General features: G+C 59.0%; 1 protein-coding gene across 4 annotated transcripts in view; it reads left to right on the top strand.

Moving 5' to 3' along the window:
• Positions 1-25,829, top strand: part of TNK2 (tyrosine kinase non receptor 2) — a 47,761-nt gene extending 21,932 nt beyond the window's left edge. For 2 of the 4 annotated variants that reach the window (XM_054713891.1, XM_054713889.1), the window contains exons 2-13: positions 4,762-4,942; positions 5,972-6,042; positions 7,924-8,145; positions 9,107-9,259; positions 9,707-9,984; positions 11,641-11,767; positions 12,182-12,328; positions 12,412-12,506; positions 17,715-17,909; positions 18,983-19,074; positions 20,401-21,749; positions 22,099-22,230. In XM_054713891.1, coding sequence (XP_054569866.1) covers positions 4,780-4,942; positions 5,972-6,042; positions 7,924-8,145; positions 9,107-9,259; positions 9,707-9,984; positions 11,641-11,767; positions 12,182-12,328; positions 12,412-12,506; positions 17,715-17,909; positions 18,983-19,074; positions 20,401-21,749; positions 22,099-22,230 — 3,024 coding nt within the window. In that variant the 5' untranslated portion in view covers positions 4,762-4,779. Of the gene's footprint in view, positions 1-4,761; positions 4,943-5,971; positions 6,043-7,923; positions 8,146-9,106; positions 9,260-9,706; positions 9,985-11,640; positions 11,768-12,181; positions 12,329-12,411; positions 12,507-17,714; positions 17,910-18,982; positions 19,075-19,638; positions 19,684-20,400; positions 21,750-21,848; positions 21,945-22,098; positions 22,231-25,044 lie in introns of those variants that run through there. The other 2 variants (XM_054713890.1, XM_054713888.1) reach the window with 2 other exon arrangements.
• Positions 25,830-26,497: the final 668 nt, after the last annotated feature.

Below are 26,497 nucleotides of genomic sequence, written 5' to 3' on the forward strand. Positions count from 1 at the left end.
GCAGACTAGCCAGCTGTAGAAACAGCTGTGCAGCAGAGAGCGGGACCTACCCTACTCTTCTGCCCGACATCCCAACCCTGGTGTGGGATTTTGGGGGCTCCTAGGGCAGACCTCTGGCCAGCTTCCCTTCTGGGCAAGACCTGAAATTTAGGAGCTGAGGTCCCTGCTCCCCCACTTCTCAAGCCAAAGTCCAAGGGACCCAGTCAGGGGCCCAGCTCCGTGGAGATGCCAGCAGCCCGTCGGTTCCCTGGCCTAGAGCTCTCCTTTCCTCTCCTGGCCAGACTGCGGAGAAGACTCTACACAGTGAGTGGGGGGCTGGGGCCAGGCGGACTGACGAGACTGGATCAGCTCCTCAGAGCCAGCAGCGCTTCGCTGAGGGGCAGAGAGCAGGACTGGGGAAGGCCGAGGGACCCCTTCAGTGAGGGTTTGACCGGGGGGTCCGGGCTGAGTGGCTTCTCCCCTCCGGTGCTGCGTTCTTGTTGGCGAGTGGTAGAGGAGTGGACTTGGGAAATGTGCATGCAGCCTGGAGAGCTACACGTGTCAGCCATAGGTGTGCGGGCTCTGGGCTCCGCTGGGGCCCAGGCACATGGGGGACAGCTGCAGCCGTGCTCTGTGCTTCACAAAGAAACGTGGGCCGGAGGGGCAGGTAGGGGCGAGGAGGGGCCTGGTCCAGGGTCATCCTGGGCTTGGCGGCAGCGACAGGACTGGGACCCTGCCTGCTATCTCCTCACCGGGATCCCAGTGTTCTCAGTCTTCCCACACACGGCCCTGTGCAGAGCAGCCCTGTTGCCTGGGGTTGCGGAGCAGGGCGGAGAGTGTCCAGCTGAGTCGGGCGATTTGTTAGCTGCTATTTCAGGGAAAAGGAACAGGTTGGGCTGTGCTTTTCAGGGGAGGGACCTCTGGGTCTTCCCTAGCCCTGAACACCAGAGCGTGGGTTTGAGCTGTCCTTAGGAGCGGCTGCCTCCTGCCCCAGAGGAGGGTGGGCATGGGGACCCTGGAGCCCTGGAATTTGGGCACTGGGGAAGAAGAGGAGAGGACCTTCAGACCGCTTGCCCTGGTGGCAAGCCCCATCTGGGGGCTGAGCCATGTTGGGGATGGGTTGGCCGTGAGGAAGCTGGCCCCGCCCCACCGGCCCAGGCCATGGAAACTTTCTGAGGGCAGTGATGTCACAGTGCACCTTTGGGGTTTTCTTCTGGAAGGCAGTGGTGTCCCTCCCTCCTAAGCCCACACCCCTTGTTTATAACAGATGGTTTTCTGAGGATGAGTTAATACTGCTAAATGCTTGGCACTGTGCCCAGCATATAGTAATGGAGTTGAAGTGTTAGCTATTTTTATTGTTATTCTTAAAATTAACAGAAATATAACATGCTTACCGTGTGTGTTATAGTCAGTCAGTCAGCAAATGCAATGCCACCTGTACTATAAAAGAGAAATAAAAGGCAAGTAATGACGCCACTTCACGTATTCCATGTCAGTACACTCTGACATCGTGAAGGAGACGCTAAGACCTCACGTAGAACCACCAGGAAGCACCTCTGCAAGTGCTGACCGAGGGGTGTTTGGAAAGAATGAGGATGGGTTGCCTTCAGTGACTTTTTTTTTTTTTTTTTGAATAGTGAACCACTTTTGCTAAGTTCTGAACAAAGCAAAGGCCGGTTTTCCCTCAGTTTACACAGTACGCTAGTTCCATTCCGGAAAAATTCAGTATGTATCAAGACTGCAAAAATACTTTTTTGTTCAAATGTAAAATGAAATTCAACTCTAGATTCAGATAATTACAAACACATTTTTTAAAAATATATTTTTATTGATTTCAGAGAGGAAGGGAGAGGGAGAGAGAGATAGAAACATCAATGATGAGAGAGAATCATTGATCGGCCGCCTCCTGCACGCCCCACACTGGGGATTGAGCCTGCAACCAAGGCATGTGCCCTTGGCTGGAATCAAACCTGGGACCCCTCAGTCTGCAGGCTGATACTCTATCCACTGAGCCAAACCGGCTAGGGCTACAAACAGATTTTTCACGTCCGTGAATTAAGTTGTATGGGATTTGGGACAGTGTGTGAAACTCTCCCGTGCATTACAGGATAACTCACATTCTTGTCTCCCCTAAAGGCCACCAGTGGCCCCCCAACATTGTGACCACCAGAAACGCCCTCTAGGGGGCTGTACAGCCTTCCTGAGAACCTTCTGGGCAAAGGGTTCCGGCTTCCAGTTTGGGAACCCCCTGTGGCCCAGCCACCTTGGCAGGAGAGCCAGCCCGGGTTTGAACTGAGGTCCTCTGGTTCCCATTTGTCACTCTGTACTGCCCGAGCTGCCTGGGAAAGTCTGGACTCCTGGCACTGGGTTGGCAGCACCGCTGGGAACTGTGGGAGCGGGAGGCTCGTGCTGGGCCCAGGCTGTGAGCGGCTCTGAGAGCCTGCTTTTCAGTGTGACCTGTGATGAGAGCTGGGGGACAAGGCAACCTCTAAGTTGGGGAGGATGAGGTCTCGGGCAGCTGACCTTTAGCCTCTTGCCTTTTCCTCCCTGTTAAATAGCTCTGGGATTGAACATGGGCCAGGGGCTGGCCTGGCCAAGCTCTCAGCTCTGAGGTGTCTTACTTGGACAGGGATGGGCTGGGTGTCTGGTGGGTCAGGTTGCTTAGTTTTGAGGGTGCCACTGGCCTCTTTTTCTGGGCCCAAGGAAGTGTAGATCAGAGGTCACTCACTGGTGGGGCTTTGGCTGATTGTGGCCTGCAAACACGTGTTGTTTGGCCAACATAGAGTATGTTGTGTGAGAGTGTGTGTGTGTGTGTGTGTGTGTGTGTGTGTGTGAGTGTGTGTGTTTCAAACTTGAATTAGTTGACATAGTTAAAAAGTCAGGAGATACCTGGCCAGTTTGGCTCTGTGGATAGAGCGTCGGCCTGTGGACTGCAGGGTCCTGGGTTTGATTCCAGTCAAGGGCACATACCTTAGTTGCAGGCTTGATCCCTGGCCCTGGTCGGGGTGCATGCGGGAGGCAACCAATTGATGTGTCTTTCTCACATCAACGTTTCTCTTTCTCTGTCTCTCCTCCTTCCTTCCACTCTAAAAATTCCTTGGACCAAAGGGTCGCAGATTCAATTCCCATTCAAGGGCACGTACCTGGGATGCAGGTTTGATCCCTGGCCCTGGTCGGGGCAGGTTGGGGTGTGAATGGGAGGCAACCAGTGAATGTCTTTCTTTCTCTGTCTCTCTCTCCCACTTCACTTCCTTCCACTCTCTAAAAAAATCAATGGGAAAAATAACCCTTGGGTGAGGATTAAAAAAAACACATTAAAAGCTTTAGAAGAAAGCTCCTCCTTAAAAAACAAAACAAAATCTGGAAAGATCTGCAAAGTTATTGATGGCATCTGGCTTTGGGGAGGGAAGCTAGGTGTCTGTGCAATAGAGGAGGGAATGAGACTTTATGGCTCCTGTGTGCCTTTTGAATATTTTACCATGTGCTTATATTACCTTTTCAAAAAAAAAAAAAAATGTATATGGCAAGATTAGAGGCCCGATGCACGAAATTCGTGCAAGAGTAGGCCTTCCTTCCCCCGGCTGCTGGCACCGGCTTCCCTCTGGCACCTGGGACCTGGGCTTCCCTCGCAGCCCCGGCTTCGTCTGGAAGGATGTCAGGAAGGACGTCTGGTCTAATTAGCATATTGCGCTTTTATTATTACTGATTTCACATGTAGATTTAGATAGCTAGTATTTCTCCCATTTTTTTAGTGAAACTTTACGATTAAGAATTGCAAATTTTGGCAATACCGGGCCATAGTCTGTTGTGATAGCCATTGACAGGAGCTGAGCACTGCTGCCTCTTCGAGCTGGATCTGAAAGCCCCCGCTCTCCCCAGCCCTTGCCTGTCCCTCTGTCTCCCACGTTGTGGTCCTGGAGGCACTTGTGGGGAGGGCTTTGGGTTGGGGAGAGAGGCTCTGCTCTGTCAAGCGTTGGGAGGACTCACCTAGTCCTGAGTCCTTTCTGTGGGGTCCATCAGGTCTGGAGAACCAACCCATGGATGTGTCTCAAGGGACCCTGTCACCTCCCATTTTTTTAGTGAAACTTTACGATTAAGAATGTGTTATTTCCCCTGGAGACACAAATCATTTTCATCAAATCCTCAAAGGGTTTGTGGCCCCAAGAGCGTTTGAGCCGACTGGGAACCTGAGAACACAGAGGTTGATCTCAGGTCCCTGAGCCACAGATTTTGTGAGTAAGACCCTGACTCCAGCGCCTGGGCTGTATCCCAGCTGTCCTAATTCTACCCTTGTTGCTGGCAAGAAAGGGGCAGGTGGGTATCTGCTATTCTGTACAGCTGATTTGAGGAGCAAGAAGGTGATTTTAATCCATCCTGGAAGTAGCATAGTGGGATGTGGGTGAGCCCAGGGCACTCGGGCAGGATCCCCTTTTACCTCCCTGTATCCCTAGTTCCCGGATTCGTTCTTTTTTTAAAAAAAAACAATAATATTTTTAAAATTATTTATTTATTTTAATATATTTCTTTCTTTTTTTATGGCTGTCTTTTAAAAAAATATTTTTACTGATTTCAGAGAGGAAGGGAGAGGGAGAGAGAGAGAAAAACATCCACGATGATAATCATTGATTGGCTGCCTCCTGCACGCCCCACACTGGGGATCGAGCCTGCAATCCAGGCATGTGCCCTGACTGGGAATCAAACCATGACCTCCTGGTTCGTAGGTCGATGCTCAACCACTGAGCCACGTCGGCCGGGCCCTGATTGACTCTTTCTTCCCCACAGAGGCTGGGGAGCAGCAGCATGCAGCCAGAAGAGGGTACAGGCTGGCTGCTGGAGCTGCTGTCCGAGGTGCAGCTGCAGCAGTACTTCCTGCGGCTCCGCGACGACCTCAATGTGACCCGCCTGTCGCACTTTGAGTATGTCAAGAACGAGGACCTGGAGAAGATTGGCATGGGCCGGCCTGGTAGGTGGGGACCTTGGCCTTGCGCGTCGTTTCCCCCCTGACCATTTGCCTCCTCTGTCCTCAGGATTGCCAAGCACAGGGAAGGTCCTCCCTGCTTCATTGCACGGAGTGGCATAGCTGAGAACCCTCCCTGCCTGCCCGAGAGCCCCCGGGGTGGGGTGGAGGGGCCTCGGTCGATGCCGCACACGGTTAGTGCATGAGAACAGTTTGCACTTGTAAAGGTGAAGGGGACTCTGAGGAGTCTTCCTTAAAGCTCTGGCCACTCAGAACTAACTCCCGCCCCTGTGGTTTGTTCAGACAGTTGTAGGACGTATTTCTTCCATCTTCTCCTCCTTTATACCTGTAGAATTGAGTCTGTTCTAGTCACCATTTTGAACACCAGGGTTCAGTATCCAGAGATTTGTATGAAGAAGAGAAGATAAAAACCCTCAGATGGTTTTGCTGATGTTCTCTTGATCTGTCTTTCTTTCTCTGTCTCTCTCACAAAGATCTGCTCAACCAGGACGTATTGATCCTAAAAGTAGTGGTCACAGCATATAGAACGCGTGGTGCTCCTTATAGGACATAGACACTTATTTGTGCATTCAACTTAAAGTAGCTAAATAAGTAGTAGTGTGCTGAATTAGACATTGACTTCTGCTACTTTTGGCCTGGAGAGTTGGTGTCTGATGCCAGTCACATAACAACATTTTATGGGAGAAAAACTCAAAATTGGGGAAAATTCTATTACCTTGATTTCCTTTGCTCTTGAAAATTGGAACAGAGAACTACTGGTCGGTGTTGGTGGTTAAATACCTCCATCCAATTCAAGAACCACTGCCTGGAAATGGAATGCAGGATCATCTAATAATTGCAGCCCCTGGTTGGTTGGGATGGTTTGTTTCCTTGGTTTCATTGTGCTGGGCAGTATCTAGTGGTGGACTCGCCACGGGAGACAGAGGGAGCCTGCAGTGGGCAGGGGCCTCTCGGGGCCGGGGGGGGGGTGGGGCGTGAGCTTTAATAACACTGGGTTCCCTGTCCCCCCTGCAGGCCAGCGGCGGCTGTGGGAGGCTGTGAAGAGGAGAAAGGCCATGTGCAAGCGCAAGTCCTGGATGAGCAAGGTAGGTGGACGAGGAGTGAGCCGTGCTGGAGCAGCCTCGTGGGGCCCCACTCTGATGTCAGTCCTAGGAAACTTCCCCCATTCCTGGGCAGTATAATCTCACACTTGGTACAGACCTCCCTCCTCCAGGATCTTATCGGGCAGGGCACTTGTGGAGCTGCCTGGCTAAGTGTCTGTCTCCGCTAGAGACGGCACGTGAGTAGCCTGTGTACAGCCATGGCTTCACATCCGCTCCCGCTAAGCGACGGTGCTGGGCCTGGAGCAGGCACCGGCTGACAAGTACACCGTAACTTGAGCCCTTGTTCTGTCTGAGTATCGGGGCTGGTGTCAAGCCTGGGGCGGTGCGGACTGTCTGAACCCAGGACATCTTTGCTTTGCTTCCCTCTTCCCCACCCTCCTTAGTCTGTGGAGGGTTCCTCTGGTCATTTGGCTTTGCTGACAGCTCCTTTCCCCACAGGCTCCCCTCCCCCGCCCCCCCTTTGTCCTAATTTGGGTCTGTGGAGTGGTGAGTCCCTGTCTGACTCAGTGGAACTTTGCCCATTGTCTGGAAGACAATGAGGGAGGAAATGAAACAGCCAGGGCCTTCCCTCCCCACTGCTGGCCTCAGGGCTGGGGTGGGGGGCAGGCAGGGCAGCACAGTTGGACCGGATTGGACAGCAGAGATTTCCTGGCTGCGATCTGGCAAAGGGGCTGTCTCTTGGGATCCTGTGGCCTTTTCTGGGGACACTGTCCTGGTCCCTTGCCCAGGTTTTAGGGAAGAATGAGCATGTTGGGGCGGGTGAAGGCAGGAGGGAAAAGCTGTGCAGTGTGCCAGGTTTCCGGGGTCTTGGATCTACCGTGGACTCGCAGGAGGTTCCGGGCCGGTCATTGAACCTCTCCAGACTTGAGGCGTGAGGCATGTCTTCAGTAAGACGGTGCTGCCACACTTGGCCAGCTCACCTCACCTCACCGGCTGTGTGCACCGTCCTGTCAGCTGAACATGGTTTGCAAGCGTCAGGGATTCCAGTTACTGGGAGGAAGGACAGAGCAGCAGCCAGAAGAGGCTCTCGGATTGGAGCCTGTCCGGACCGATAAGACTCTTCCAGCTTTGGGGGCAGGGCCCAGCTGGGTAGACTCTGCAGCCTGAAGCCAAGGGGTGGCCAAATCCAACTGGCAGGCCAGCTCTGACCCTCAGGGCCTCCTTCCTCCTGTCCCCTGACCTCTGTCCTCTTCCCTGTCCAGCTCCGGCTGCAGAGTTCTTTCTCGTCTCCCTCCTTCCTCAGCCCTCAGCTCTAGGCGCCCCTCCAGAAACCCAGCTGTCTTCCCAGGCCCTTCCCCAGCAAGGCCTTGCTTCATCTGCACCCCACACACACTCACAGCCTAACCTCAGGCTCAAATTATCCTCTGCGCTGGCAGGAAGAAGGGCAGCCGGCTCCCCGGGGAGGGTGGAGACAGACAGCACCAAATGGGCAGCCCAGAGAAGGGGCCGAGGCTAAAAATGGACAGAGAGGTGTTTGTGGCAGGCCCCTCCGGCTCCTGCCCATCGGCTCTGGTTAGGGCCGGGAGTCTCTTCGGGGCAGGAGGTGCAGAAAGGGAGGGATGGCGTAGAAGGTGGTGCCTAGAGTAGCTTTGGGCTGCCCCGGGTCCCCCAGCTGGGTGTGGGGCCACAGTAGCCACAAGCTACATGCCTGCCAGTCCATGTCTGCCACACACACACCCTGAGGCCACACCGCAGCTCTGGGTTCCTGTCGTGGGGGTGTGGTCAGGAGGGGGCTTGGACCTCTAGCCAGGCTGCCCCCGGCAGTTCGGCAAAGCCAGGACCTCTCTGGAGGCTGGGTGAGGGCCGGCTGGGACTGGACTGTGGCCTCAGGGTTCCATCTGGCCTCGGGCTGCCTTCACACAGGTGTTCAGTGGAAAGCGGCTGGAGGCTGAGTTCCCCCCTCATCACTCTCAGAGCACCTTCCCGAAGACCTCGCCCACCCCTGGTGGCCCCGCAGGGGAGGGGCCCCTGCAGAGCCTCACCTGCCTCATTGGGGAGAAGGACCTGCGTCTCTTCGAGAAGCTCGGAGATGGCTCCTTCGGCGTGGTGCGCAGGGGCGAGTGGGACGCCCCCTCGGGGAAGACGGTGAGCTGTCCGGGTCCTGTGGGGTGTAGCAAGGAGACAGGCCCCTAGGAGACCGGCAGAGACCCCCCCCACTCTGCCCTCCGAGTGGCTCTGGCCCTTCGGCCAGGATGTGAAGGGGGTGGGGACAGGTCGCAGAGTCCTTGCCCTGGATTCTCACTCAGGTTTACCCAGACACAGCTGTTTCTTTTTAAAATTACACAAATAACTTACTTACTATAAAAGTTTGGAAACTGTTTTAAAAACAAGGGGGAAATGGCTGTACTTTCATCAGTCAGGAAGCAGCTAGCATTTCTGCCTTTTTCCCCCCCTCAGGTATTTTGTTGGATTTAGCTAAGATACAAATTTTAAATACAACTTCTGAAATCTTGCCCTTTCTCTTGGTATTTTATTTAAAATTTCCCCCCAGAGGGATCAATAGCGTGTACATAATAAAACGCGCAGCTCTTGCGTGTCCAGCTCAGTGGATTTTCACCTGTGCACAGACGCAGGGAACCACGCCCAGGTCACGGCATCGGGCGTTTCCCGCCGCCTGGCCTCCCTCCTGCCTCTGTGCTGAGTGTCTCCTTCCTCCAGGGAAGGCCACTGTTCTGACTTCTGTCACCATAGATTCGTGGTTTGGTATTATTATATTTAAAGCATTTTCCTCCTTCACCAAAACCGCTTTTCGTGTTTTATAACGTCTGTAACATTTTAACGTCCCGTCTCACACTGGTCATCTTCACCAAATGGTTGCTGTTTAATCTGGGCACTCCCTCAGGAGAGGGAGACCCAGCGAATGGCCCTGGGGGTCAGCCAGCTGCCCTTCCCCAGCCAGGCCAGGGCACCGGTGCCGTGCTCACCCACCCAGATGAGCAGATCTGAAGCCAGGATGTGTGAGCTTAGTTGGCGGGAGGAGCAGGTTGGCTCAGAGTGCTGGGGGCTGGGGCCTGTCCTGACTCCGTGCAATCTCCACTCTGGGCAGGTGAGTGTGGCTGTGAAGTGCCTGAAGCCCGATGTGCTGAGCCAGCCGGAGGCCATGGACGACTTCATCCGGGAAGTCAATGCCATGCACTCGCTTGACCACCGAAACCTCATTCGCCTCTATGGTGTGGTGCTCACGCCACCCATGAAGATGGTGAGTTGGCTGTGGTCTCCGGGCCCCAGGCCCGCCCCTTCTCCTGCCTGTGCTGTGGTTACTCCCATCCTGACGAAGGTCAGGGATCCCCCCAGAGCCTGCTGTGGTCCCCCACCTGAGGTGGCAGAGGGGCTCACAGGGGCCTAGCCTGGGACTGACCGTGTCCACCTCTGCATTTTGCTTGTACTCATTGGCAGAGTAACACCTGTGGGAGGAGCTGGTCCTAGAGTGTAATCTTTGGGATTTCTAACATGAGCCTCTTCGGGTTGCTTCTCTGGGCCTCCGTTTCCCACGTTGCCTGGAGAGAGAGGCTGGGGAAGCTGTAGGACTCCTAGAGGCCCGCAGAGGCCAGGCCAGGAAGGAGCAGTGAGCGTGGCTCTGGCAGGATGCTGAGGGCGGGGCAGGGCTCAGCCACACTTACTCCTCCCACCTTCTCTGTGGCCTCAGGTGACAGAGCTGGCGCCTCTGGGATCGTTGTTGGACCGGCTTCGCAAGCACCAGGGCCACTTCCTTCTGGGGACTCTGAGCCGCTATGCTGTGCAGGTGGCTGAGGGCATGGGCTACCTGGAATCCAAGCGCTTTATTCACCGGGACCTGGCTGCCCGCAACCTGCTGTTGGCCACACGCGACCTGGTCAAGATTGGGGACTTCGGGCTGATGCGAGCACTACCCCAGAATGACGACCACTATGTCATGCAGGAGCATCGCAAGGTGCCCTTTGCCTGGTGAGGGCTTTGCCTCAGAGCCTGGGCCCCACCCACCCCACCCTGGTCCCCGCTCACCGAGGCTCAGAGTATCTGGGTCCTTTATACCCACAACAACCCTTGTCTCTTCTGGGCCTGGGGTGTCCTTGTGTGCCCATTCATTCACTCATTCATTCAGGAATGTTCATGTGCCAGGCCCTGGAACACAGGGATAAGTGCTGTGGGGACTCATAAGGGCTTTCTGGAGAACTCAGTATTAAGCTCCTAAAATATCAGAAGTTAGCCAGGTAAAGACTGGTTGGTAAGCCTGTTCCAGGTGGAGCTAGTGGAAGGCAGGGCCAGACCAGGCTAGACTTTGTCCTCCGTGAGCAGGGATGTTCACCTTGGCTCTGCCCTGGCCCCTGTGTGAGCCAGTCCTGTGCTGAGACCAGTGTGTTCCTCTGGTGTCAAAAGCACCCTAAGGAGCTTGGTCTCCCTGCTTTGAGGTGGAAGGCGTCGGTCTAGTTCAGCTGGCCGGAAAACCCTTCTAATCCAGGATGTACAGTCACCCTACTTAGTAATGGACTTTATACCTAGGGGATCATGCATCCTAGGCTGTGCCTGTTGTCCTGGAGTAATTGATAGCACCCCCTTTCGTACCCAAGCATCCTGGTTTGGATGGTAATTATAAGGTCACCTATTTTTAAAAATATATATATTTTATTGATTTTTTACAGGTAGGAAGGGAGAGGGAGAGAGAGTTAGAAACATCGATGAGAGAGAAACATCGATCAGCTGCCTCCTGCACACCCCCTACTGGGGATGTGCCCGCAACCAAGGTACATGCCCTTGACCGGAATCAAATCTGGGACCCTTGAGTCCGCAGGCCGACGCTCTATCCACTGAGCCAAACCGGTTAGGGCAAGGTCACCTATTTTTATGCAGCCCCCTTGGAACAGCTCTGTGAAGTGAGCAGATTATTATTATTCCCATTTCACAGATGAGGAATAGGAGGCTTGGAGTGACTTGTCTGGCTCCACCCCCTTTGGGTGGCAGGGCTAGTCCAGTCCCATGAGCGATCCTTTGATTCTTCATCCAGAGTGGCTTCCTCCTCACTCTGCGCCTCGGCGCTGCTGGAATTCCCCTTTGCCAGCCTCGCTGCAGTGGTGTTTGTCCTCCTCGGCCAGAGGGCACCCCAGAGAGCGTGTGGGGTATTTGTGTGAAGCTGGTGTGACTGTTTTCACCCATTTGTGTCCTTCCCCCACGCCCCATCCAGATTTCCCACCCACACCTTCCTGCTGAAATGACCCAAATGCTAGGATCCTGCCCCAAATCTGGAAACTGTCATCCTCCCACCACAATTACAAAACAGCCTGAGCTCTCTCCCCCTCCCTCTGCTCCTCCTAGAGCCTTTGACTGTCTTCCTTTCCCTGCTTTCCTGACCTGGCAGCTTCACCCTCTTCCCACTGTAGGCCGCCTGTGGGTAAAAGACCTGAGCATTCATTATTTCCTGCAAATCTGTGTATCCCACAGTCGGGACGCCCTGCCCTTCCTCCTCATACCACGTCCCTAGTACCTGCTGTGGAGCCTAGTACATGGGGCAGCGGCATGTTTGTTGAGTGAGCATTTTATGTCCATTGGGGCTGATGTGGGTGAGGATGCTCGGAGAGGCCTCTGTTTGACCCCTGCCTTTGCCAGGTGTGCCCCTGAGAGCCTGAAGACACGCACCTTCTCCCATGCCAGCGACACCTGGATGTTTGGGGTCACGCTGTGGGAGATGTTCACCTACGGCCAGGAGCCCTGGATTGGCCTTAATGGCAGTCAGGTGAGGGGCTGGGGATGTGCTCCCTATAGGGTGGGAGGGGGTTGGTTTGATTCCTGGCTCCCAACCTGACCCTGTTAGAACTGGCTTTTACCTGCGGGAGTCCTGTCCCCCAGGCTCCATGTCTGTGTGACCTCTCAGAAAGCTGAGCGAAGAGAAGGGCCCCCAGCGGTCAGGAGAGGGACAGGTGGGGCTTGCTCCCATTCTTCGTCATTGCCACAGCCTCCTGTGCAGAGGCCCAGACCTGGGGATACAAGTGAGGCCTGGGGATAGACTCTGTCCCCCACGAGAGGCAGACCTCTTCTCCGGGGTGCGGGCACGGCAGCCCAAAGCCCCAGGTGTTCCGTGGGCCGGAGGGAGGGTGGGACGTGAAGAGCTGGGCGCTCCGCTTGTACTCAGACTGCACCCCCTCTCCAGATCCTGCATAAGATCGACAAGGAAGGGGAGCGTCTTCCCCGGCCCGAGGACTGCCCCCAAGACATCTACAATGTCATGGTCCAGTGCTGGGCTCACAAACCGGAGGACAGGCCCACCTTCGTGGCCCTGAGGGACTTCCTGCTGGAGGTAAGGGCAGGTCTGCCCACGGGGTCTGGGCTATCCCAGCAGGGGTCGGGCCCAGAGCGGGGAGTGACCTGTCTCTACCGCAGGCCCAGCCCACCGACATGCGGGCCCTTCAGGACTTTGAGGAGCCAGACAAGCTGCACATCCAGATGAACGATGTCATCACCGTCATCGAGGGGAGGTAGGGGCCTGGGGCTGCACCTGCACCGCCTCCAGGAGCGCAGTGTGGAGGTCCTGCGGGCCGAGGCTCTCCGAGGCCCTGCCTCCAGGTCCTCGCGGCAATACGCAGGCTGTGGTAGGCTTGAGCTGTGCAGGCAGGGAGGACAGGGCCGGGTCTGCATCTGAGCGCTGGGGGCCGAGTCTGCAGGTGCACGGCTCAGAGGGATTTCCCCTGCGAGGTCCGCCTCCGTCACCCTTTTCCCACTCGGCTCCGGCCTCGGCTGTGTGGGTCAGGGCCTCAGGGCCACACCTGGAGACTCTGGAACTCCTCAGCATTCCTCCTCTAAGCCTCCCCTCCCTTCCCACCTCCTCCCAGGGGAAGGACTCTTTCTTTTTTTTCTTTTTCTTTTCTTTAATTCTCACCTGGGGAAAATGCTCATTGATTTTGGGGAGAGAGGAATGGAGAGAGAGAGAGACATCGCTGTGAGAGGAAAACATCGAACAGTTGCCTCCCCCACCTGCCCCGGCTGGGGAGCAAACCTACAATTTAGGCATGTGCCATGACCGAACCCACAGCCTTCTTGGTGTATGGGACGATGCGCCAACCAACTGAGCCACCCAGGTGGGGCACGATAAGGACTCTTCACTACCCGACTGGGTGCATTTCAGAGCCCCAAGGCAGCCCCACGCCCACCCTCGCAGCCTCACCCTCCCACCGAGCCCCCCTGCTGCTCCCAGGACTCCCCTCGGTCCTCTGCGGGGCCTCTCACCCTGGCCCCCGTCCTCAGGCTCCCCCTCAGGGCCTCTGTTCCTCAGCCTTCCGTCCCCGCCACTCCTGGCAGCGTGTCTCTCTGCCTGTGAGCAGCATCTTCTGAGTCACATCTCCGACCAGCAGCCCCCACAGCCCCACAGACGCCTGCCTTGGAGCTCCACCCACCCCTCACCCCACCCTCTGTTATCTGAGCCTCGGGGTGTCTGAGGGACTGGTTGGGGCAGGGCGAGCTTGAGGTACCTTTGGAGTAGGTGGTGGGTGGGCATGGAGGGCCAGGGAGGGAGGGAGCGAGAGGGAATGCCCTGTGGTCCCAGCTCCTCTGATTCAGGCAGGCAGGGATGGGGCAGAGGCTGTTTCCCCACAGAGCCCTTTCCACCTGGACCTCAGGCGTGGGGCGTCGGGGCCTCTGGTTAAACCTTGTGCCACGTGGGGGTTGGTGACAGGGCGGAGCCCCTGGGCTGCGTCAGTGATGGAGTTGGTGCTGGGACCCAGGCTGGTGGTGCAGGAGCATGGCCTGCACCTGCCGTGGCCCCAGCACCTCATCCTAGGCCAGGCGCCCATCGCCTGTGGGCACAGCGTCTGGGAACAAGCATTAATACCAGCGTGTTGGTGGCAGTGGCCGAAAGCAGAGAGCTTCTAGGATAGAGGCCTGAGGGACAGGAAGGAACATAGTCTGTGGTGTGGAGCTGAGGGGCCAGGAGAAGGGACTGCAGGCCTGGCCTTTTGGGGAACATTCTGGAAATAGGAAGATTAGGGTGAGGGCCCCTCTGGAGGTGCATGGCAGCTCGCAAGCCAGAAGTCTGGGCCTACAGCCATTCCCACCTCCAGGAACCCAGGACCCTGCCCGCTCCGTGCCCTGCAGTCCCCAAGTCCTCACTTGCCCCGTCCCTGCTCTCAGTGGGGGTTCTGTGTGCCAGGCCCAGTGTTCCTCAGGGGTGACTCAGAAGCTCCTTGTGTTTCTAAGGCGTGTGTCTCTTTGGCTGGCACCCGGGTCACCTCTGGAGCAAGGGAGGGGGCGGGGGAGGAGGAAGGGGGTAGGAGGGGACCGCTCCTCCCAGGAGGCTGCCGTGGGCATGCCCTGCCCCGCCTTCTGTCACAGACTCCCTGCTGCCTGCCAGTGTGGGCTCGCTGGGCTCCTCCTCCAGGGCACCGGCGACGTGGACCACAGTGCCTGCCCTTGGTCCCTGGAGCGGCTCCGAGGTGGGAGGTGAGGGGCGGGAGGCCGGGACAGCCGTGGGGCTTTGGGAGTGGGCCTGTATGTCCGTGGTACCAGAGCCTCACCCCTGCCCCCTTGTTTTCTCAGGGCCCGGGTCTCTGTTGGGCTGGCTCTGTCTCCGGGTGTCCGGGTGGATGGGCTCTCTGTTCCTGTGTGTCCCTTTGGGTCTGTGTTTGCACGTGTGGGCTGCTGGCCGTTTCTCCGTCTCCTCTTAGCCTGGCTCTCGGCTCTCTCCGTATCTGGCCCCTTCTGTCGGTGTTGAATGAGTCTGCCAGAAGCTCTCTCCGGTATTTGTTTCCTGGTCCGGAGTCTGGGAACCCCCTTGTCCTCGGCTCTGATTCTATATGTAGGTTCAGTGCTTCTCGGGGTCCCGGGCAGCAGGCAGAGAGACACCTCGATGTCGTGTGAGCCACGCTTGTGGGGCTTGGTCTAGATTGGGCAGACAGTGCCTGTTCTTTCTCGGGGGTTCTTATTTGGAGGCTGGGATGGCTGGTGGCACTTTTCTCTTCGGTGTTTGCAGAACTGGAAAACAGGGACAAGGCTTTGAAGTCCTGCAGGTCCCTGGAGCCTCTGATTCCTGTAGTATGTGGGGCCGGGGAGGCAAGGCCTGTGGTGTTCCTCGAGGCCGGGGGCTCCTGGGACACCAGAGAGAAGTGGGTGGGGTGGGTTTGAATGCTTAAACATGTGTCAGCCATTTCTGGATTACCTTAGGCCAGGACTGGGACCGGGGCTGGGATTACAGAGGCTGGTTCCCAATGGGGCTGGGGCCGCTGTAGCCAGACCTGGGTTTCCTAGGTGCTGTTGCACATTTTTCTTGTCCCAGGACACTGACAGGAAGCAGGAAGTAGTTCTTGCTGGAGGTACTGGGCCCTTTTCTCACTCCTCCAGGGACTCCCCCTCTGTGTCCGTCTTTGCAGCAGTGACTGATGGCATGGTGGGCCTGGCCCTCTTGTTGCTGTGGAGACGCTGGCCTGTTGGTGGAAGCGGAAGGGAGGGTGTGGCCAGAGCAGGCTGGTGGGAGCACTGGGCGTGGTCCTCTCTGGGCTGCTGGAACCTCAGCCCCATGAGCCTCAGGGGAGACGTGGACAGTGTGGCGCAGCAGTGGCCACTCATTGGCTGTCTCAGGAGGTACATCTGAGTCTTGTCAGGCCGATGTGCTTGGGGTGCAATTTCCAAGGGGCCTCTTTCACACACACTCACACTCACACACACTCACACTCACACTCAGAACCACACACACACACACACACTCACACTCACACACACACTCACACATACACACATTCACACACACACACACACACACATACACACATTCACATACACACACACACACACACACACACACTCACACACACACACACACACTCACACTCTGACTTCCCCTCCTAGGAACAAGATGTTTTTGAGGGGCGTCAGGACGCCCAGCAGGCATGGGGGCTCTCACCTCGCCATCCCTGTGATGAAGGGAGGTGGGCTTGGCGCCCCATCTTGCTCTCCGAAGTGAGTCCAAATGAGGCTCCTAGGGAAGGAGCTTGGCTTGTGGGCAAAGGAAAGAAGCGGCGAGTGCCCTCCCGCCAGTCGGGCTCTGCGCAGGCCCACACGGGAGGGCATGAGCTCTGCACTGCATCTCTGCCTCCGCCGTGCTCCTCACCAGGATAGCGAGGGCCCCTGACGAGGCGTATGGAGCAGAGTCCAGCGTTCCGCCCTGGGCTGGTGTCTAAAACGGTTCTGTGGAGGGGCCCGCAGAACCTAGGGAGCCAGTGAGTGTTGGGGAGAGCAGCAGCAGGGTCCCCGGTGCCAGACATGCCTCCCACCCTCTTCGCAGGCGGCCCTCGCCCTCCCTCCGTCGGCCCCGGGCGGGGGAGCACTCTTCTCCTCGGAATGGCCTGCTATTTTCGGACGGGCTTTCTTCCTTCCCGGGTGTTGTCCTCACTCCTTCCTTCCTTTCCTGCCCTTCCCACCCGGAGGGCAGGGTGGTAATCGCAGGGTTGCTGTGTCTGTGGTGGGCCGGTCAGTGGCTTTGTTTACAGGGAGGCTGGGCTCCCATCCCTCACCTCACCTCTCGGCTCCCCGAGGACGGTTACGCTCGTGGGATTCGACTCTGGGTCTCTGGAAATCGCCGTGTGGGGCTGCTGCTGCCCCAGCGGGTCGCACCCCCTCCCAGAGGGGGGTCCAGGTGCTCAGGCCTTCCGCCTCCTTCCAGCCTCCAGTCCCTCCGGTCTAGCTGCGGTTTGGAGGAGACCTTCCTTTACGCGCCTGGCTGTGGACAGGTGACGTATGGGTGGGGGGTGACAGTGAGAGCATGCAGCTTGGTGCCACACGTGTCCACCACAGCAGCGTGCGCTGTCACCACCTCTGCCTTAGCCCCGACTCGGCCCACGTCCTCGCTCGGGGTGGGTGGTCCCAGCAGCAGAGGCAGGAGCCTTAGGGCCTGTGGCTTATTGGTGTTTGAAGTGTCCAGGAGGGCGCTCTGTTCTCTACCTGCCCCCCCCCCCTCCCGCCCCAGGGGGCTTAGGCTGCCTACCAGGTTTTGTGTCTGAGGTCAGAGCGAGGAGCTGGTGGTCCAGCCACGCTGGGAGGCTGGGCTCCTTTCTGTGTCCTGTCTTAAGACAGGAGTGGAGCTCCTCCAAGGAGGAGGATGGGGCAAGGGCGAGGGTCCCACAGCCCGGCAGGAGCTGGTGGAAGGCACTGGAGACGTGGAAATGGGTGAGGTGCAGTGTGGGTTGCCATGGCGCTCCCTTGGGCCCCTGAAGCTCAGAACTCTTGGTACGGGGCTCGAGAGTGAAACCGGGTGGCCAGAAAAGGACCGGAGCCCCGGCCTTGTCCGGGAGGAGGCAGGCGAGGTGACACGGTTGGGAGAAGGGCCCTGGCCTTACAGACTAACAACTGGGTTTGGATCCTGGGTCTTCTGCGATCTTTCTGGTAACAGCAGGCAAGTCGTGCCACTTGTTTGAACCTGTTTCTTTATTGTAAAGTTTAGGGAGAGCTGGGTGACTCACCGAGGTAGCTTAGAGTAAGGCTGAGTGCAAACAGCCAGGCCCTGTGCTGGGGTGTGGTCCTGGGGGGCTGCTGGGAGGAGGCAGGCTGATGGCAGACCAGCCCGGGCCTGGGCCTGAGCCTTCCCGTCCCCTCTGCCAGCGGGTTCGATGGCCTCGCTGAAGAGCTGGGTGTGGAAAGGGTCCTGCTCCTCGGCCGCCCCACCACACCCTGGTGCTGACCATGTCGTCTCCTTCGGGCAGGGCTGAGAATTACTGGTGGCGCGGGCAGAACACACGGACGCTGTGTGTGGGGCCCTTCCCCCGAAACGTGGTGACCTCCGTGGCTGGCCTGTCGGCCCACGACATCAGCCAGCCCCTGCAGAACAGCTTCATTCACACGGGGCATGGCGACAGCGACCCCCGCCACTGCTGGGGCTTCCCCGACAAGATCGATGAGTGAGTACTGGCTCGGCCCAGGTGCGCGGCACAGAGCTCCTGTGAGGCAGCAGCTCAGTGCTTCGCCTGCCTGCCCGCTCTACCCGCTCTACCTGGGAGGGGGTGCGGTCTCCTTTAAGTGAAAGGATGAGGTCCCTGGGGGCATCTGGGGAAGCAGAGAGGAGCAGAATTAGTCACTTCCTGGGGGCCCCGCCCCAGGGTTCCCCCTGAAGCTCCTCCTACCAGGCCTCCAGCCTCTGCTGCCCGGGGACTTCCAGGCCCCTCTCAGCAGCCCTTGCTCCTCTGACTTCGGACGCGGTACTGCCCCGAGGGACATGGCGAAGCAGACCCTTCACCTCCATGCTCCCCTGCTCCCCACACCAGAACACTACGCGTGTGTGTGTGTGTGTGTGTGTGTGTGTGTGTGTGTGTGTCTCGCTCACAGGAGCCAGGTGAGGGCCCGAGAGAGTTGGGGCAGGAGAGCACAGGCACCCTCCCCAAGGAGGCCGGGTGCCCTCTGCCCTGCTCCTGGCGTGCCGTGCCAGCCCAGCCCCATTCCTCCAGGCTTTAATCAGCCCCGGTGACTAAGTCCCAGATCCTGACAGTCGGCACAGGGGTGAGGGTGAACTGGGAGCAGGGCGGGGGCCCCGCCCCTGGCAGTGGGGCAGAAGGATGTCTCCTGCCCACCCTGACCGGGGAGTGTAGCCGGATGCCTCCGGGCCTGGCAGGAGAGAAGAAAGCGTGCCAGCAGGTGGCTGCTGGGTGTGGGTTGGGGTGCTGTGGGGGTTGCAGAGGGCCAGCTCTGCCCTTGTAGGGTGTTCTTGGAGCCCCGACAGTCCTAGACGTTTGACTTGCAGCCAGGAGTCCTTTCCCTGCCCTCTCGCCACAACACCCTCCCCTGGGTGCAGCCCGGCTCTCCCGAAGGGCGCTGCTGGGAGTCAGAGTCCTGTGCCCCGGACCCACGTCTGCAGGGCTTGGTCGAGGTGGGCCCTGGACGCCTGACCCCAGGGGGCAGCCCCAGCAGCTCCCCCAGAGGTGTCCTCACTGCCACCACTGCACGCCGGCGCCCCTCTGACCCCGTGCTCTCCCCACAGACTGTATCTGGGAAACCCTATGGACCCTCCCGACCTGCTGAGCGTGGAACTGAGCACCTCCCGCCCCACCCAGCATCTGGGAAGGGTGAAAAGTAAGAGCCCCCACTCCCTGGCGTCCCCTAGTTCATTGGCTGCCCAGGGGCACCGTCCTCTCGGGTGCACTCCGAGCCGGCTGTCCTGGCTCTGCGGTGGTTGGCTCAGCACAGCACAGCAGGCGACAGCCGTGTCCCTGGCTCCAGCTGGGTGTGGGGTGGGAGATGGGAGGCAGCTGTATCCGCCGAGGTGGGCCTCCTCGGTCGGCCCTGCATCGGCTGCCTGAGCTCTCTTCACCCTCCTCCTCGCCAAGCTCAGAGCCGGGCCTTCCTCACACTCTAACCCCCCTCTCCTCTCCTAAGCCACAACCACCCCACAGGCTTCATCTTGGCCAGGAGCCTCATCCGCCCCCTGGATCCTGGGCCTGTCGTTCCGGAACAGTCCCCCATCCTGCCGCCCCATTGCTTCCCATTGCTCTTAGTTCTACGTTCACTCGCCCCTATTCACTGCTCTCTCTCTCTCTCTTTCTCCACCCTCCGCTCTCTGTCTGGCTCTGCCTTCCTCCCTTGTCCTCTGTCTGTCCTGCTCTGCCCCCTCTACTCTTTGCATGGCCCTTCCTGCAGGGGAGCCTCCACCTCGCCCACCTCAGCCTGCCATCTTCACTCAGAGTAAGTGGGGCTGCTCTCGGCGCCTTGGCCCCCGCCCCCTCTCCCTCTCTCCTCTCCTTCCTCCTCTCCTGGAAGGTACAGAGCCCTGTGGCTGGCTGGGTGGGAGGGGAAGTGAGTGTGCTGTGAGCTTTGGCTGCTGACCTGGCCCAGCATGCCTGCCTCTCCTTTCAACAACCTCCCCCCGCCCCTCCCCCTCCCAAAAAAGCCTGGGCTCCTGGAGCAGGTGTGCGGTCCTGGTGCCCACCGCTGCCTCTCCCCCTGCCTGGCTGCCTCACTCCCTTTGCAGCCTGCAGAGGCTGGGCTTTCATGAGGGGGGGCCAGGAGCTCCTGTTGCTCCTGGTGGTGGGAGATTGCCCGTAGCCCCCCGCCTGCACTAATGGTGTGTGGTAACGGGGAGGGAGAGGGGCTGCTAACCAGGGGCAGGGGCATTTGGGGTCTTGTGTTGATGGAGGGGCATCAGAGGCAGGTGGGTGTGGGTGTCCCTTGCTCTAGCTGAGGGAGGCAGGGGCTCACCCGCCCATGTAGAGGGCTGACAGTGTCCAGAGCAGGCTTTGCCCTCCTGTTTGAATGGAGTTGTTGTGCACTGAGAATTTGGCGGCCGAGGGCCAATTTCCGGGGGGAGTGGGTGAGGGACAACTTGGCTTTCTTCCCACACCCCACCTTCCCTGTCCCCCTGCCTGACACTGCCTCCCTGTCCGGGTCTCCCGTCCACTGCAGAACCAACCTATGACCCTGTGAGCGAGGACCAAGACCCCTTGTCCAGCGACTTCAAGAGGCCGGCTGTGAGGAAGCCGGGCTTGCCCCGTGGGCTGTGGCTGACCAAGCCCTCGGCCCGGGTGTCAGGCACCAAGACCGGCCGCGGGGGCAGCGGCGCCGAGGTCACGCTCATTGACTTCGGCGAGGAGCCGGTGGTCCCGTCCCCACGGCCCTGCACGCCCTCGCTGGCGCAGCTGGCCATGGATGCCTGCTCCCTGTTGGACAAGACACCCCCGCAGAGCCCCACGCGGGCGCTGCCCCGGCCCCTGCACCCCACGCCCGTGGTGGACTGGGATGCCCGCCCATTGCCGCCGCCGCCCGCCTACGACGATGTGGCCCAGGACGAGGACGACTTCGAAGTCTGCTCCATCAACGGCACCCTGGTGGGCGCAGGGGTCTCTCCTGGGCCCGGCCAGGGTGAGACGAATTACGGCTTCGTGCCCGAGCAGGCGCGGCTCCTGGCGCCCCTGGAGGACAACCTGTTCCTCCCTCCGCAGGGCGGCAGCAAGCCGCCCAGCTCGGCCCAGACCGCGGAGATCTTCCAGGCTCTGCAGCAGGAGTGCATGCTGAGGCTGCAGGTCCCCGCCAGCTCGCTGGCCCTCTCACCCAGCCCAGGGGGCGATGACAAGCCCCAGGTGCCCCCCCGGGTGCCCATCCCCCCGAGGCCCACGCGCCCACGCGGGGAGCTGTCTCCAGCCCCCTCGGGTGAGGAGGAGACGGGGTGGTGGCCTGGACCTGCTTCCCCTCCCCGGGTGCCTCCCCGGGAGCCCCTGTCCCCTCAAGGCTCAAGGACCCCCAGCCCCCTAGTGCCACGTGGCAGCTCCCCGCTGCCACCCCGGCTCTCCAGTTCACCTGGGAAGGCCATGCCCACCACCCAGAGCTTTGCCTCAGACCCCAAGTACGCCACCCCCCAGGTGATCCAGGCACCTGGCCCACGGGCTGGTCCCTGCATCCTGCCCATCGTCCGCGACGGCAAGAAGGTCAGCAGTACCCACTACTACCTGCTGCCTGAGCGCCCGCCCTACCTGGAGCGCTACCAGCGCTTCCTGCGTGAGGCACAGAGCCCCGAAGGACCCGCCCCCTTGCCTGTGCCCCTGCTGCCCCCACCCAGCACTCCAGCCCCTGCTGCCCCCACTGCCACTGTTCGACCCATGCCCCAGGCTGCCCCAGACCCCAAGGCCAACTTCTCCACCAACAACAGCAATCCAGGGGTCCGGCCGCCAGCCCCGAGGGCCACCGCTTGGCTGTCACAGAGGGGCTGCCCGGGGGACGGGCCAGAGGCTGTACGGCCCACAGAGAAGATCCAGATGGTGAGTTATCAGGCCTGGCTGTTGGGTGAGGCGGGCAGGAGCCTGAGGGGCCCGGAGGAATGGGCCCAACTGGTGCTGACCGGGGGTGGGTGTGCCCAGCTGCAGGCCATGGTGCATGGGGTGACCACAGAGGAGTGCCAGGCGGCCCTGCAGAGCCACAGCTGGAACGTGCAAAGGGCTGCCCAGTATCTGAAGGTACCACGACCGCCTGCCCACTCTGGTTTTCAGGGACCCTGAAGACTGGCTCTGCTGCTCTCTCCCACGCCCTACCCCTCTGGTTCTCCTCGGCCCCACCCTTGTCCGGTTCCCCTCGGCCCCGTGTGTCCCACGCACCACCCTCTGCCCTCAGGTGGAGCAGCTTTTTGGGTTGGGTCTGCGGCCGCGAGGCGAGTGCCACAAAGTGCTGGAGATGTTTGACTGGAACCTGGAGCAAGCCGGCTGCCACCTCCTGGGCTCCTGTGGCCCTGCCCACCACAAGTGAGTGAGCCCCGTACCCTGTCACCTTCCTGTTCCCAGAGGGGTGTCCACAGCCACACACAGCCAGGGGACACAGGCTCCCCAGCTGGAGGAGGGAAGTTGGGCCCAATCCCAGGACGCAGGTAGTTCGGGGTAAAAGCAGTTTCTCCTAAGTGCCTTTACTTAGACTTTTAGCCACGTGGTTCAAATGAACTAATACGTGAAAGAGGACGTTGGAGCCTCTCTGGTTTCTGGGGTTTGTTTCCCTAGCTGCCCCACAGCACCCTGAGCCACTCCGGGGGGCAGCAGTTTGGGACCCAGTGATTTAAATAGGTATTTCTCACCTCTGCACCTCAAGTTCAAAGTAACATTTAGAGCTTAAGTGCCTTTTTAAAGGAATGTGTAACCAAAAAAGTCCATTACTTTTCTGTAAAAAAATGTAAGTATATCCTATCTAATAAAAGAGTAATATGCAAATTGATCATCACTCCAACACACAAGATGGCTGCCCCCATGTGGTCAAAGATGGCTGCCCCCATGTGGACAAAAGATGGCTGCGACAAGATGGCCAGCAGGGGAGGGCTATTGTGGGCGATCAGGCCAGCAGGGGAGGGCAGTTGGGAGGGACCCAGGCCTGCAAGGGAGGGCAATTGGGGGGGACGCAGGCCCACAAGGGAGGGTAGTTAGGGGTGACCAGGCCGGCAGGGGAGGGCAGTTGGGGGACCAGGCCTGCAGGGGAGGGCAGTTAGGGGTGACCAGGCCGGCAGGGGAGGGCAGTTGGGGGACCAGGCCTGCAGGGGAGGGCAGTTGGGTGGGACCAGGCCTGCAGGGGAGGGCAGTTAGGGGCAACCAGGCCGGCAGGGGAGGGAAGTTAGGGGTGACCAGGCTGGCAGGGGAGAGCAGTTAGGGGTGACCAGGCCTGCAGGGGAGGGCAGTTGGGGGGGGGGGACCAGGCCTGCAGGGAAGGACAGTTAGGGGCGACCAGGCTGGCAGGGGAGGGCAGTTAGGGGTGACCAAGCTGGCAGGGGAGGGCAGTTAGGGGCAATCGGGCTGGCAGGGGAGCAGTTAGGCGGCGATCAGGCTGGCAGGGGAGTGGTTAGGGGGTGATCAGGCTGGCAGGCAGAGGCGGTTAGAGGCAATCAGGCAGGCAGGCAGGCGAGCTTTTGGGAGCCGGCAGTCCTGGATTGTGAGAGGGATGTCCGACTGCCCGTTTATGGGATCAGGCCTAAACAGGCAGTCGGACATCCCTCAAGGAGTCGCAGATTGGAGAGGGTGCAGGCTGGGCTGAGTGACACACCGCCCCCTCTGTGCACAAATTTCGTGCACCGGGCCTCTAGTGTATATGTAATAGAATAATAGTTATAAAAATAACATACAGCGATATGTAGTATAAATATATGAAAGTTTTATCAAGTTAAAAAGTGGTGGAATGGGTAAATTCCAGCATCATTCTGGGAGGTGCTGGTGGGATGTGGGCTTTCAGAGCAGTTGGGCTGTGGCAGCAGACAGTCCGGGTTGGGGCCTAGTGCCCGCTCACATAGCGTCAGCTTACACGTGTCCCCATCTCTCAGGGCCTCATCGGTGTTGGAATGACGCTGCCTGCCTCAGACATGAGTAGAAGAATTAATGAGGGATGCATCTGTCACACTTCACAGCACACACAACACCATGAGTAAATTCTTACTAATTTGCCTCCAAATAAATTTAGGCTTTACTGTGCCTGTCATCATGGATACTCTTAATACACAATCCTGCTGGTCTCTTATTTTCAGTTCCTTAAAGAAAAAAGGCATCCCAGGATGATAAGTTCCAGAATTATTGCCTAGAACTACCAGTTTTCAACTGATTTGCCTGGTACAGAGATGCCCTTCCACACTGGGCACACGCCCGCACTGGGCACACGCCCGCACTGGGCACACTGGGCACACGCCCACACTGGGCACACGCCCGCACTGGGCACACGCCCGCACTGGGCACACTCCCGCACTGGGCACACTGGGCACACGCCCGCACTGGGCACACGCCCGCACTGGGCACACTGGGCACACGCCCGCACTGGGCACACGCCCGCACTGGGCACACGCCCGCACTGGGCACACTGGGCACACTCCTGCACTGCGCGCACTCCCGCACTGGGCACACGCCCGCACTGGGCACACTGGGCACACTCCTGCACTGCGCGCACTCCCGCACTGGGCACACGCCCGCACTGGGCACACTGGGCACACTCCTGCACTGCGCGCACTCCCGCACTGGGCACACGCCCGCACTGGGCACACGCCCACACTGGGCATACTGGGCACACGCCCGCACTGGGCATACTTCCGCACTGGGCACACGCCCGCACTGGGCACACGCCCGCACTGGGCATACTTCCACACTGGGCACACGCCCGCACTGGGCATACTTCCACACTGGGCACACTGGGCACACGCCCGCACTGGGCATACTTCCACACTGGGCACACGCCCGCACTGGGCACACTGGGCACACGCCCGCACTGGGCATACTGGGCACACGCCCGCACTGGGCACACTGGGCACACGCCCGCACTGGGCACACGCCCGCACTGGGCACACTGGGCACACGCCCGCACTGGGCACACGCCCGCACTGGGCACACTGGGCACACGCCCGCACTGGGCACACGCCCGCACTGGGCACACGCCCGCACTGGGCACACTCCCGCACTGGGCACACGCCCGCACTGGGCACACGCCCGCACTGGGCACACGCCCGCACTGGGCACACGCCCGCACTGGGCACACGCCCGCACTGGGCCTGCTCTTTGCACTGGCCACTGTTGATGAAGGGTTTTCTGGTTGTGTTTCCTCCTTTAGGCGCTGAGCTGTCTGGAGAGCCAGGAGATCTGCCCTGAAGGAATCACTTGAGCCTGTCCGTCTGACAAGGGTGGGAAGATGCCCATCCCAGGCCTGGAGAACCTGCGGACACCCACGGGCAGAGCGAGGCTAAGGCAGCAGGAGGCTGGGAGCCCCGCCTTGCCTGTCCCTCCCTCACCCAGCACCATCCCAGCAACTTCGGTTCAGCCCACAGGGCCCCAAGCCAAGGTGCAAGAAGTTGCCCGTGAAGGCTATCATGGCCGTGGCCTCAGCAGGCCTGCGGCTGACGTGCCTCTGGTTGCATCCACCCTGGTAGGGCTGCCGCTGGAGTGTGTCCCCAAGACCTGCCAAGGGGAAAGCCAGGCTTGACCTTGGGCGGGGAGGATGTGTTGGCCACACTGAAAGGTGGACGAGCACGCGGCTGGGCCCTTCTCCAGAGAGCCCCTGGGTTCTGGGGTGTCGGACAGGATGTAACTGGGGCCTCACCGTAGACAGTGTTTTGGGACTTGGCTGCTCTCGGGATCTTGTGCCTGGAAATAGCCTGAAGTGGCCCAGGAAGCAGAGCATTGGTGCCAGGAGTTCTCTGGCCGGGACCAGGGCCCAAGGCCCAGGTTGGAAGGAGACCAAAGGGGTAGCTTCCCTGGAGGGATACTAGAGCTTCCTCGGATCCAGCTCTTCCCCTGTGCTGTTCCGTTTTCCCACCGGTCTCTGTCGCCAAAGCTGCTGCCCCAGCTATGGATACCTGCTTCTTCCAGAGAAATAAAATTAGTTTCTATTTTATGTTACTTCCTTGTGCCTGCCTGTGTCTGCATCTTGGTCAGCAGCCTGAGACCTCAGGGTGCTCCCTAGGCCACCAGCATCTGTCCAGAGCAGCAGGCCTCAGAGCGCCACCTGTGGGCAGAGGAAGGAAGTGCAGGGCTGGTGGACCTAAGGGTTTCTCCCTTTCCTGAGCTGGCAGAGGGGCAGAGCCCCCATGGCTCACAGTCCCCATGTTTTTGCTGCAGAGGCCACGTAAGGCAGGAGAGACTGCAGGAGAGAGTACAGTAACTGAATTAGCTGGGGCTCAGCCAGAAACTTCAGTAACAAGCAAGGCTTCAATGTGGATACGTATTTTAATTTCGTGTTTCTGAATACCTGATACTTCACATGGCTCAAATTCAAAAGGTACTAACAAGTATACAGTGAAGTCTCCCACCCCAGCGGCCCACCTCCCCCGCCCCCCATAAGCTGATCTGATCATCAGTTTCTCGTGTGTGTGTGTGTGTGTGTGCGTGTGTGTGTGTGTGTGAGTGTTCCCCACTTAACAGTATTTTGAAGAGTTCCCTAGCCACTGAAAGAGCGTCACTGTTCTTGGTTGGGGTGGCATGTGTGTATGGATATACCATAATCTATTTAACCAGGCCCCTTTTGATGAAGGGATATTTTGGTTGTTTCTAATCCTTTGCAATTGCAA

This window comes from Eptesicus fuscus, chromosome 3 (genome assembly GCF_027574615.1).
Source record: "Eptesicus fuscus isolate TK198812 chromosome 3, DD_ASM_mEF_20220401, whole genome shotgun sequence".
NCBI classification, from domain to species: Eukaryota; Metazoa; Chordata; class Mammalia; order Chiroptera; family Vespertilionidae; genus Eptesicus; species Eptesicus fuscus.